Source organism: Rhinichthys klamathensis, unplaced genomic scaffold, assembly GCF_029890125.1.
Source record: "Rhinichthys klamathensis goyatoka isolate OS25496 unplaced genomic scaffold, OSU_Roscu_1.1 h1tg000491l_1, whole genome shotgun sequence".
In the NCBI taxonomy this organism is placed as follows: Eukaryota; Metazoa; Chordata; class Actinopteri; order Cypriniformes; family Leuciscidae; genus Rhinichthys; species Rhinichthys klamathensis.
Window position 1 is genome coordinate 637,744 of NW_026606977.1, and position 12,731 is coordinate 650,474.

Here is a 12,731-nt window from a genome sequence, read left to right on the forward strand (position 1 = left end):
GTTGACGTTTGGGGGGTGGTGTGTGCGTCGGCATGTTGACGCATGGTCAGAAGCGTCAGTTAGATGACGCCTTGGGATGAGACTGTGTTGTAAATATATATATATATACTGTGTAATATTAGTACAATTAAAAATAAATACATTTTCTTTTTGAATATGTTTTCAAATGTAATTTTTTTCCTGTGATGCAAAGGTGGATTTTCAACATCATTATTCCAGTCTTCAGTGTCATATGATCTTTCAGAAATCTGATCTAATATGCTGATTTGGTGCTTAGGAAACATTTCTTATTATTTTCAATGTTTAAAAAATGTTTTGTGGAAACTATCATTCTTTTTTTTCAGGATTCTTCAATGAATAGAAAGTTCAGAAGAACAGCATTTATATGAAATAGAAATCTTTTGTAACATTATACATGTTTTCCTGTCACTTTTGATCTATTTAACATGTCCTTGCTTAATAAAATAATTAATTTCTATATTTTTATTAACAATATATATTCTCGAAATCTAAATATAATCGGTTATGATGAAATACTGATTTAATGAAATACTGTTTTAATTAGAGGTGATACTTTTATGTTTATATGATTTATGTGTTGCAAGATGCCTTTTCCCCATAGAATGGTGTAGTTACAACATTAACCAGCAGGGGTTGAAGCAGGCTAACCTGTTTAACATTGGCTCCTTGAATCTGACCTGACAGATATAAATACTATAGGTAAAAGTACTCACATGACAGGTCATGTTACCACATTATTGCTGATGTATTCGCTTGAACATATCACCCAAAGAGAACCCAAAGCAATTGGACCAGATTGGATTTCCAAAGAGATCAAATACAGAAGACTCAACCGAAGAATTCACATTAATGGGCATTCACTCTGGTAGCATGTTTCTGTATTGTTAATAAAAGGACGGACTTCATCTCTATGGTAATGAGGCTGAAATAGACATCCCATTAAAGAGTGTGATCACATAACGTGGTGTTATTGCCAGCAGTCCAAACGTCCACTGACGTTCACACGTACACTCTGTATCGAACACACACACACACACACACACACATACACACTGACAAATGGTCTAGTAGTTCATCACAAAAGCACCAGACTGCTTAATAGACCTCCATGCCAGCCTGTGGGTCATAACTGATGAGCGCTAGAGAAAAAGTCGACAGAAAGTAGCATCTGTGACCGCAGTCACAAAAAGGGATCGGCTCACAACCTTTCCAGGCCTGCTGTAGGATTAACTCTGCTAGGGATAGAAAGTTTGCCAGAGTTTCTTGCTGGGCCGTGACCGCCATTTTGGACAGCGGTCAAGGGCAAGCGGCGTATCGGCCAAAAGACCTCTGCCCCGTGCCAGCGAGCGATGGAGTTCTCTCGCAGGGATACCGGATAGCAGCTCGGAGACCCAACCGCTAGTGCGTGGCACGTCAAGGTTATCTAACAGCTGACGTCAGCAACCTATTTTTTGCTTGCCGAGGTTCCTTTGCGTAATTTGCATCGAAATGAGAACATTAAGGGTGTAAGGAGTTAACTTTCACTCATTAGTTTGAGATTGTATTTAGAGCCTGTTCAATTCTCAAGAGACATCCAGAGTTTATTGGGTCTGGATCTATTTTTATGCACGAATATTCCTAAATTAGGTCAGACGTCTTCATTCACGGAGTTAAAAAAAAAAGAATCTTAAACAAGGACATTTGAAAGTTTTTGTCATGCAGGCAGACATATAATAATCTTCACAGAGGAGCTCTGGGATACTGCGTATGATAATTGTTCCCTGGGCGGGGCTGTTTTATGGCTGAGATTAACGTCGCAATGGTATCATGACACTGGATTAATATAGGCCGACTGCACGAACAGTTGAGGAGAGAGCTTTGAGAGCTGCCTGTAATGAATCAAAGAAATGAAATGTCAAACAGGTTTTAATAGGGCCATTTGGACAACTTCGAGCCAGATCAGTAGGTACTAAATCATTTTTTCCCTTATTTTAACTTTTGAATGTCAGGCGAGGCAGTAATGACTGTGAGCGCATTGGGAAAAGAGAATTAGCTATTTTTTGCACATGTTCTTATAACATTTTATTTAAATAAAAGTAAAAAACTCTTTCAATTTAGTTCTGATTATCAAATATCCGTTTGTAAGTTGAGAAAGGAAATGTTTAACGATGCTGTAAAGTTGCCATGACAAATGTAAGGGCGAGGAGAAGGATGACGTCAATAGTTGGTGACGGTAATGCTTACTGATGAGAGAGACCTTTCTAATGAGACAGATAGATAGATAGATAGATAGATAGATAGATAGATAGATAGATAGATAGATAGATAGATAGATAGATAGATAGATAGATAGATAGATAGATAGATAGATAGATAGATAGATAGATAGATAGGATTTTTTTCACTTATTTTAAGATAAACAAGTTAAAAAGTTAATTTAATGTATTTTGTTTTAAGTTTTTTTTATATTCTTTTGCAAAAACAAGTTTAAAATAAGAATAATTAAAAACTCATTAAGAAGATGTTTCTAGCAGTGCATCATGAGATGCTGCCCACCCACGACACCAGCATGGCAGGATTAACTGGTGTAACTGGCACCAGTCTAAACTATTAAACCAGTCTAAGCTGACTAATCTTGGTCTTTTCAGCAGGATCATCATTAGGCTGAGATGGAATCTATGTAATGATTTTTTTTTTTTTTTTTGCATTTTTGTGATGATTTGGTTGGAAAGTCTGCAGAATGCATTTAGAAAGAAAAATTCGAATGAAATGAAAGTGCACTTGACGATGTATGACGTAGGATGCAGGAGTAGCGTAAGCTGGACGCCTCTCACGGTTCAAACAAACAGGGCTGGGCAACAGCGCTCGTCATTACGTTGTGCGTCAAGTTTAAGGGTTAGTTTTTCGTCGTAAATTGATGCGTACGGTACGGCCGTTTGCCGGAAGCTAGTTATTTTAGTCGATAAAGTTTTAAATTTGAATGTTTTCTTACACGAATGCATCGCTTCACTTCAGAAGGCCTTTATTAAACTCTTAAACTGCTTGCTAATGAAGATCATTTCACTTCCAGTTTTTTCTCTAGTAAAGTGCGCTTTGCCGTGTCGAACTGGCAAGGACGTTTTGAAGCCACATGGCACCATGTCCATGGGCCGGTCCAAAGTCATGACGCATCCATAACACACATGAATGGCTAAAGCTTGACCAGATATCGAACCGGCAGTCATTCTGGGGACAGAGCCCATCTGTGCTGTGTCTGTGTGTGTGTGTGTGTGTGTGTGTGCTTATAAAGTATGAGCGTGTGCAAATGTGTCACTGCATGTGACTTGGCTATTAAAGGACATCGATTGTGAATTGATGTGTTGACAAGGTATCCACATGGCATCATTTGTGGATGAGCAGATCACAATGTCAATTTGATGCATGCATTGGTGCGTTGTGTGTGTGTGTGCGTGTGTGTGTGTGTGTCATGATGGCAGGTGTTTTCTCAGTGTGGAACTGAAAGGGCCATTGCACACATGTAGTCCCTGCAGCTCAGAGCCAGAAACCTACAGCCGGAGAACTTGCCCATATGTCCTGCATGTGGTCATCTGCTGACCCGAAAGAGAAATGAATTGAGATAGTGAAAGAGAGAACGAAACAGAGAGAGCGCTCTGGGTCCCCTAAGGTCAGGCACGATTCACAGCAATACTGTTTCTTACGCTATCTACAGGAGGGACAGGAGAACATATTGCATCCTGTCCTGGAGAGCCATTATAACAGGTGTGAAAGTGTGTGAGTCATTACAGTCAGTGGAGGTGTGTGTATAGGTTTACTGTAGACCAGAGTTCGATGTGACCTTTGTGAGAGACCCCCCTTTCTAAAATATAAAGGCAGCCTTATTATTTAACGTATCAAGCGTTAAATAATAAGAGACCCTTTTATTCTGTATGAGCAAATATTATATATATGAATATATACAATAGAATAAGATAATTACAACTTTCATGATTTTAAAAATCAGAATGAAATATTAGGTAATAATAAACAATTCAGTAAATGCTAGCATTTCTCATCACAGGTTTTCTGCCGACCTCAGTTTGAAAACGCATGCTGTAAACTACTTTGAAGGCAAAATTACAATATATAACAAAATTGGGCAAAGCATTCCTTTGAGGACGTTTCATAAATATAGTTCATAGATTTTATCGCCCCTGATTTCCCTCCCTTCGCTCACCTTAGAGGCTCACATTACAATTATAAACTTGATGACTGTCAGATTAGTCCACGAGTCCGGGTTTAAGAGCTCCTAAAAGCCTTATAATCAATTTAATGTTTGTCTGATTCTGTCGGAAACGCCGGATCTAGCATCTAACCTCCTTCCTCCCTGCAGAGGGATCGGCCCTTGGCCCAATCTCAGCTGCTGTATTGATTTCAGCACATTGCATTTACCGTCCTTCTCATTACATGGTTAAAAATCATGCCGGCTGAGCGTAAGTGATCAGCCGTTTATAGGTCAGCACATAAATCAATAGGCGTCAGCTCTGGTGCTGCACCGATCTGAGCGTCCTGGCGTCACAGGGTTTGTTTTCCCCTAGCCTAGTAAGATACACAGGAATATAGAGAGACCAACTTCATTGTCATTGATGCACATGGTTACTGTGGTCATTTGAAGGTTTGGCTTTTAGCTCATGACTGTTAGCTTTTTGGTCATCTATATGCTAATGCAAGGGCCCAGACAAGATTTTGACTCATTTGTGTCCAATAAAATGCTCTGAACAGAATGAATGAGTAAATGAAGTCACTCCCTCAACACCACTTGCAACCGTAATGCTAATTTATTAGCTATAAGGCATGAGGCTTTTGATATGCCCTGCCAACACAGGACTTTTTTTTAAATGGGAAAACATGACATAAGTAATAGCTTGTTTTCACGTGATTAATTTGTTCTGTCATTAATGCAAATCTAATTAACCCCTGTGACAGCCGTGATGTGGAATTACAGCACAGTTTTGCACAGCCATCAATTCAATAGAACTCAATTTAGTTAATTTCAGTTGACTTGAAGTTGCTTTGTGCTTCTGATTAGGGACATTTGATTAGATTAAGCATTTTCACGACCTATGTTAATGTGTGACCCTTTGTTTGAGCGGCCCGCCAGCCCCCCCGCAGGAGGTGCGAGAGCGTTGGCGCTAGTGTGAAGGTGATCTGATGCAGGTCTGAACGCCTCAGTGCATGCAGTTGTTAAAATTGGATTCAGGCGAGCAGCTCCTGCATATTAATGACAACAGGTGTTAATTTAACACAAATGAGAGCATCCCATTTAATCATGAAAATTATATATACAGTGAGGCCTGAGAGCACATTGGAATCTGTGATTGTCTTCATTTAAACCTGGAAATGAACTTTAAAAATTAAAGCACAGCCAGGCATGTCGAGCTTATTAACAACGCTGACCAACTCTACGCAGGACTCTCTTTCCACTCCAACAAGCTGCTTTAGCCGGAGAGTTGCAAAGAGAGGGAGAAAGGGAGGAAGTGGTCAAGAATATCAGGGTTTGAAAGTGGAAGGAAACACTGCAAATGTGTATGTGCATGTGAGCGGTACTGAGCAAACGATTTGGAAGAAAAGAAGACAGAGCAAATGCGTGTGAAATTCAGCAGGGAAGTGGGATGAGTAAGTGTGAGAGCGTGTGTGTGGATAAGGGTAGACTCCAATTCCGGTTGCATTCTGGTTGATGCTGCAGGGATGCCCAGGAGATTTCTCACACACAACCGTGATTAGTCTTACATCCGTGAGCTTTAGTACCGAACTCTCTCGCCACATGCTGACCTGCTGCCTCTAAATCTCTTACTGAGCCAGACAGGCCCATTATTTCACTTCAGCCTGAGCTTTATTATCTAATGTCGGTCAGAATCGTGTGTGGGGGCCTGTCAAAACGGCTGCTAGCAAATGGAGATTGCCTGTTCCGTGATTTACAGGATCAATCAACAGTGGAGACTACAAGCACACACAAAAAACTCCACATGCAGCAGTTTTACAGTGGGCCAATATACTAATGCATTTATAGATGAATTTATGTATGCATCCAAAGGATGCAATAAAAGCTTTAGAGCAAATACATACAACCACTTCCATTTATTTGGTATTCCAAGACGCTGCAAGTGATTGGTTTTTCTTTCCTGCATCCATTTGCATAGTAAATTGTGATTGTCCTCGTCTTCCTTGCATATATTTAAATGCTTTTTTTGATTTTGCCTTTCCTTTAGCATAGCTGTCTATGTAAAAAAACAAAAAAAACTAAAAAATATATATATATATATATAATGCAAAGACATTTGAAATAGAAAAAGAAACAGAGATTATTGGAAAAAATGTTTTGTTTTTGTAGTCCTGTCATTATTTCTGTGACTTAAAGTAGCAATGTTACCACGTTGCACATTTGCCCACTGGCTGCCTAGCAAACCCTTAACCCTTAAACACATACCTTGGGTCTTTATTGCCCCTGGGACGTCATTCACTATACCCTCCTTGTCATTCATTTTTTAAAGGGGGCCTAATATGCAAAATTCACTTATATAAGGTGTTATAAATGTGTGTCCACAGTGTGTCTAAACCTATCACTTCTTTTTTATATAATCCCCATAAATCATAAACAATCTCTCCAAATGAGCAGTTGCAGATTTCAGAAGCCCCGCCCATGACTGGTGGCGATCTGCTCTATTAGATCCTGCACTGAGTGAGCCGCAGCAGTTTGCCATTTGTGTTTCCTTGCTCTAGCAGCTGGAGATATACAATGTCTGCTCCAAAAAAAAACAAAAAAAACAAAACACTACAAATGTTCTGTTATTGGATGTACCAATGGACATAAAAGTCTCCAGGCATCTGCAGCCACTGAGAACACCGTGGTTGAATTTCATTTATGAAGGAAATGTGCTGAAGAAAGTCATTAAGTTTTATATATTTGTGCAAATCATTTTACGCCGGACTGCTTCACAAATGAGGGTCAGTTCAACACTGGATTTGCACAATAGTTTTTTTTAAAGATTTTTATATTAACATGGCGGTACATGCAAGTCGATGAGTTGAATCAACTTAACTCCGCAACAACTACATACATTTATCCACTAACCATTCAGAAACATTCAGTTGCATTCTAAACTGTAACTTCTTCCTGAGTCTCTCCATCAGTGTCCGACTCTGTTTCGAACACTTAAGGCTGAACACTGCTACTGACTTTTCCTGACATTTTGGCTGCGTGACATTCTCCAGTTTTGTTGTTGCCGGAGTATCCGAAACACGAGCTGTAAAGGCTCTCCCCTCTTCTGGAAAGGGGGCTGGGAGCAGCAGCTCATTTGCATTTAAAGGGACACACACAAAAACGGTGTGTTTTTGCTCACACCCAAACACGGGCAAATTTGACAAGCTATAATAAATGATCTGTGGGGTATTTTGAGCTGAAACTTCACAGACACGTTCTGGGGACACCAGAGACTTACACTCACCGGCCACTTTATTAGGTACACCTGTCCAACTGCTCGTTAACACTTAATTTCTAAGCAGCCAATCACATGGCGGCAACTCAGTGCATTTAGGCATGTAGACATGGTCAAGACAATCTCCTGCAGTTCAAACCGAGCATCAGTATGGGGAAGAAAGTTGATTTGAGTGACTTTGAACGTGGCATGATTGTTGGTGCCAGAAGGGCTGGTCTGAGTATTTCAGAAACTGCTAATCTACTGGGATTTTCACGCACAACCATCTCTAGGGTTTACAGAGAATGGTCCGAAAAAGAAAAAACATCCAGTGAGCGGCAGTTCTGTGGGCGGAAATGCCTTGTTGATGCCAGAGGTCAGAGGAGAATGGCCAGACTGGTTCGAGCTGATAGAAGAGCAACTTTGACTGAAATAACCACTCGTTACAACCGAGGTATGCAGCAAAGCATTTGTGAAGCCACAACACGCACAACCTTGAGGCGGATGGGCTACAACAGCAGAAGACTCCACCGGGTACCACTCATCTCCACTACAAATAGGAAAAAGAGGCTACAATTTGCAAGAGCTCACCAAAATTGAACAGTTGAAGACTGGAAAAATGTTGCCTGGTTTGATGAGTCTCGATTTCTGTTGAGACATTCAGATGTTAGAGTCAGAATTTGGCGTAAACAGAATGAGAACATGGAACCATCATGCCTTGTTACCACTGTGCAGGCTGGTGGTGGTGGTGTAATGGTGTGGGGGATGTTTTCTTGGCACACTTTAGGCCCCTTAGTGCCAATTGGGCATCGTTTAAATGCCACGGCCTACCTGAGCATTGTTTCTGACCATGTCCATCCCTTGATGGCCACCATGTACCCATCCTCTGATGGCTACTTCCACCATGTCACAAAGCTCTAATCATTTCAAATTGGTTTCTTGAACATGACAATGAGTTCACTGTACTAAAATGGCCTCCACAGTCACCAGATCTCAACCCAATAGAGCATCTTTGGGATGTGGTGGAACGGGAGATTCGCATCATGGATGTGCAGCCGACAAATCTGCGGCAACTGTGTGATGCCATCATGTCAATATGGACCAAAGTCCCTGAGGAATGCTTCCAGCACCTTGTTGAATCTATGCCACGAAGAATTGAGGCAGTTCTGAAGGCAAAAGGGGGTCCAACCCGTTACTAGCATGGGGTACCTAATAAAGTGGCCGGTGAGTGTATATTACATCTTGTGAAAAGGGGTATAATAGGTCCGCTTTAAAGTTAGACTTCAACCTTCTTAGTATCCTCAATCCATTTGTTATAACAATATGACAAGAAAAAAATTGTAAAAGAATGTATGCTTTCTAATAATTTTTTTTGTTTTTGTTTTGTAAAACGTTTATAGGGTTGCAAGCAACCCAAGGTATGTAATAGTGCAAGTATATTGTTTCTGGGCAACAATTATTGACTGACTACACAATGATGACGTGATGTTCCACTAATTACCGCAGGCATAAATCAAAAGAATACAAGTACCATCAGCAAAAATTAGCAATGGCTCAGCAATTTACTCCAGAGCAAGTACTGAACGCTATCAAATATTAGTGTCATTGTCACTTGATGATGGATCTGGTGAAGAAACTGTCAGCGTTCAAAATATTAATTTTGAAGACGTTAAAACCAATAGTTTTGGGAATATGGTTGAGATCGCAAATATGAGCCAGATCCTGAATGTGCTGGGAAAAAGAGCTCTGGTGATGACAGTGATGATGGTTAAAAGCATCAAACTGAACCCTTCCAAGTTACAAAAGGTAATAAAATATGCCTTATTTTATTATTTTGTAATTTTTATTCAAATATCAGGGGAGTTTTATACTTTTGCGGCAGTTAGAGAACCATCCGTGTAAGATATAGATCCGGGTCTCTAAAGACCCGAATTTGTAATAATGATAGGGGAAACATTCATGCATTTAAGGGTTAAAGAACAGTTGGGAAAGTGATTTATAATGTTGAGGGGATACTTTTTTCATTGTGAAGACAAAAAAAAAAAAGATAGAAGCCAATATTGACGCCATAATTACCACAGACATTATGACATTTACGGCTGCTCATAAAGTCTTGGGAGCGGAAACCAGATTACGTTATATTTCAGACACACTCTCTAAGCAGTTGACCAATCGCAACAGACTGAGCCAGCTGACCAATCAGAGCAGACTGGGTGTTTCAGAAAGGTGGGCTTTAAAGAGACAGGAACTTAAACAGAGCATTTCCTGCAGATGGTGAAAAGAGGTGGTGCGTCAATGTACAGTAAGAGAAAAATAATGAGTTTTTCAAACTTTAAATCATGTAAATGTATTCTAGCAGACCCCAAAAATAAAATGAGCATAAATGGGCACTAGCAATTTATGTCTGATTCTTCTGTGCAGCCAACTGAAAACAAGATGCACCATGAGTGTCATCATCATTTGCGCAGAACCGAAGCCTGAAACTAAGCTTACCTAAAACTTATTCTCTTGCTGCTTTGCAAGTAATGGTAATTCCTGAAGGAAATGCAAATCTAGTTATAGGCGACTTCAAATCTTTAAAACATAATAATCCAAAAACAACTGAAGACAGGATCAATTTATCTTAGACACGCACTGCTACTCTTAGAAAAGGACGTGAGAGGATGAGAGACGAAACTTGGGGAGTAAACAAGAAGCCGGGGACCATTCTTTCTTCTCAAGGGTGAAATTCCTTTCCGAACAGCTCAGTGGATTTCACTCATTTTCTGTATCGACGGAGCAAGTGGACTAGGGCAGGACCCTCGTGGGCAAAGCAGCCTGCAGCTGGTTAATGAAACAGGTCGTACGCCACCTTTTTATAGCCCATCCATGCTAATAAACCATCACAGTCCTCACATCTCCTGACGTCCCTCGGGACTGGACTGTCAATCTCTAAGTGCTTGGACGAGCGGAAGTCCGCACAGAGTGAGACGGATAAAATCCTCATTAAGAATGCAAAGGAGATTAATGAACCACATTTAGATGCAGTTCTGTTTGGACGTTTAATGCCAATATTTATGGAATTATTATCTTTTTGTAAGGCTAGGCAGAGCACATTGTCAATAGTTATAGTGATTCTAGTGGGTCTGGATATGTCTTGCAAGAATAATTAAAATGGAAATAATAACAATGAGCAAAAAGTTTATTCAAAAAATGTTATAGTAAATAGAGAAAAACATCTAAATTGACCTCCAGCTAGAAAACAAACCCCTTTATCAAGAAAACAACAGGCAGTGTGCGGGTGCTGCGGCAGATTCTGAAATGCGCGAAGACTCACGACCTCTATCTGTGATGATACTGACCTGCCCAACAGATCAACTGCTTTCTTACCCATCACAAGATTATTCTAAATTACATTGAATTATAAAATAAGATAAGGTATGAAGGTATAAAGGAAAAAGCAACACTTGGTTCTCTTTCTATATGTGCATGAAAATGAAAAGCAAGATAAAGGTAATATATAAGACGATAAACATAATTGGTACTGCTATGCAAGCATACTGTACATGAGTGTATAGTTTTGGTAAAACTAAACTGCTCCTAGTCTTTTCTATCTCTCTCTCTCTCTCTCTCTCTCTCTCTCTCTCTCTCTCTCTCTCTCTCTCTCTCTCTCTCTCTCTCTCTCTCTCTCTCTGTGTGTGTGTGTGTGTGTGATGTTTGGAGAAACGGGACAATCTGAAACTTACCTCCCAACGCTTGCTTCATAACAAAATTCATGATGATGGCTTTTTATTCCTGCCTTCTTCAACCAAATATTACATTCAGGTTAAGCTTTTCAAGTAGTTCCTTGTCACCAGATCTACAATGTGAAACAGACAATTACTTAATTGCAAAAAAAAAAAAAAACCTTAGTTTGTATAAAGAGATATTCACTATAAAAAAAGCTAATATATATATATATATATATATATATATTAGTCTACCTCAATATAATAATATGATATAGCGATTTTCTCATATAGTGTTTGAATTGATTAAACCCAGTTATTTTGGGTGTTATACTTGAATGCATTTTTATGTTATACGACAAAACATTACTGAAGCCTGTAATAACAATGACTGCATGGCATACACAATACTATCCAGTCGATCAATTCACAAGATGCGACATGAAGGACAGTAAAGGTCAATATACCTCGCATACAGTTCACACAAAGTGCAGAGTTGTAAAATTACCACGGGCTACCATTAGTGGCTTATCGGTGCCTGCATGTAACTTAACCTTCACTAGGAAGAATAGCGTTAAGCTCCGGGACAACATCGTGTTCATTTGAAATAAATCTGCAGGGAGCGTTTGTTCTTCTCGCGGGGAATGAATATCAAATAACATTTCAGGAAAAGCCGTGTTGTGATGATCTTTTCTAATTGATAGAGTTTAAGACTGTAAATCCTAGAATGTAAATTTAAAGAATATTATGATCCAACGCGTGGCCCCGTTCCCTTAATCTGTGTGTAAACTTTCCCTCGTCCATCCGAATTGAAACCAACACGCTTATAGTCCGAATGCACCGACTCATCGGCTGATGAATGAGTCCAGATGAATCTCGTACGTTACTGTGCTCCTAGTATCTTCGTACGCCTATAAATGCGTTAAAATAGCCCGCTTTAGTATTTACTCCCGTTCGAAAACAAAATCACTTCCTCGTTCATTGAAGCTGCTTTCAGCACCATTGCTGGCGGACAGCTCCCGCTCCATCCCACATAGAGCAAAAGCCCAACGCTCACGTTCCACATTCACACACACACATAAAGGTCATAATTACCTGAACGAGCGAATTCAAATGTTTCGAGAAGCTGAATAACTCCTCAGGAATGAAAGTTGAGCAGTAATGATACAGCGAGGCTTTAACTGCTCGTTCCTAACATCTCTAGTTTCCAGGCAAAAGAAGGACGTCCTTGTTTCTCTTGCTCAGAGAGGCAGTGTGAGTGTGTGAGTGTCTGTGAGGGGAACTGCAGCTGCCACTGATAAAGGCACTCACCGAATCACATGGAGAGCTCCCATCTGAAGCGTCCCATGTTCTGAGCGATCAATTTTTAACGACTGTGGTCGTCGTGGGTATATGTGTCCTGCTGTATGTGCCCATTATATGCTTGTGCAATCCCAAAGCTAGTCCAGCTGGGATGAGCTTATTCAAAGCACATTACCCTAAGATGCAAAAGTCTTGTAGCATGCAAATGGGAAATGCATGGAAGGTTACGTATATAGGCTGCGGTGCAATGCTTTTAGTGTTACAGTATTGA

At 40.1% G+C, this 12,731-nt stretch overlaps 1 protein-coding gene across 2 annotated transcripts in view; it reads right to left on the minus strand.

Annotated features, from left to right (window-relative positions):
- LOC130072500 (complexin-1) overlaps window positions 1–12,488 on the minus strand; it is a 47,598-nt gene extending 35,110 nt beyond the window's left edge. Inside the window, exons 1-2 of one of the 2 annotated variants that reach the window (XM_056237628.1) lie at window positions 12,470–12,488; window positions 11,177–11,289 (exon numbers count right to left, since the gene is read on the minus strand). In XM_056237628.1, the coding sequence (XP_056093603.1) occupies window positions 11,177–11,207 (31 nt within the window). In that variant the 5' untranslated portion in view covers window positions 11,208–11,289; window positions 12,470–12,488. Of the gene's footprint in view, window positions 1–11,176; window positions 11,290–12,253; window positions 12,443–12,469 lie in introns of those variants that run through there. The other variant, XM_056237627.1, reaches the window with a different exon arrangement.
- Between the last annotated feature and the right edge of the window lie 243 nt (window positions 12,489–12,731).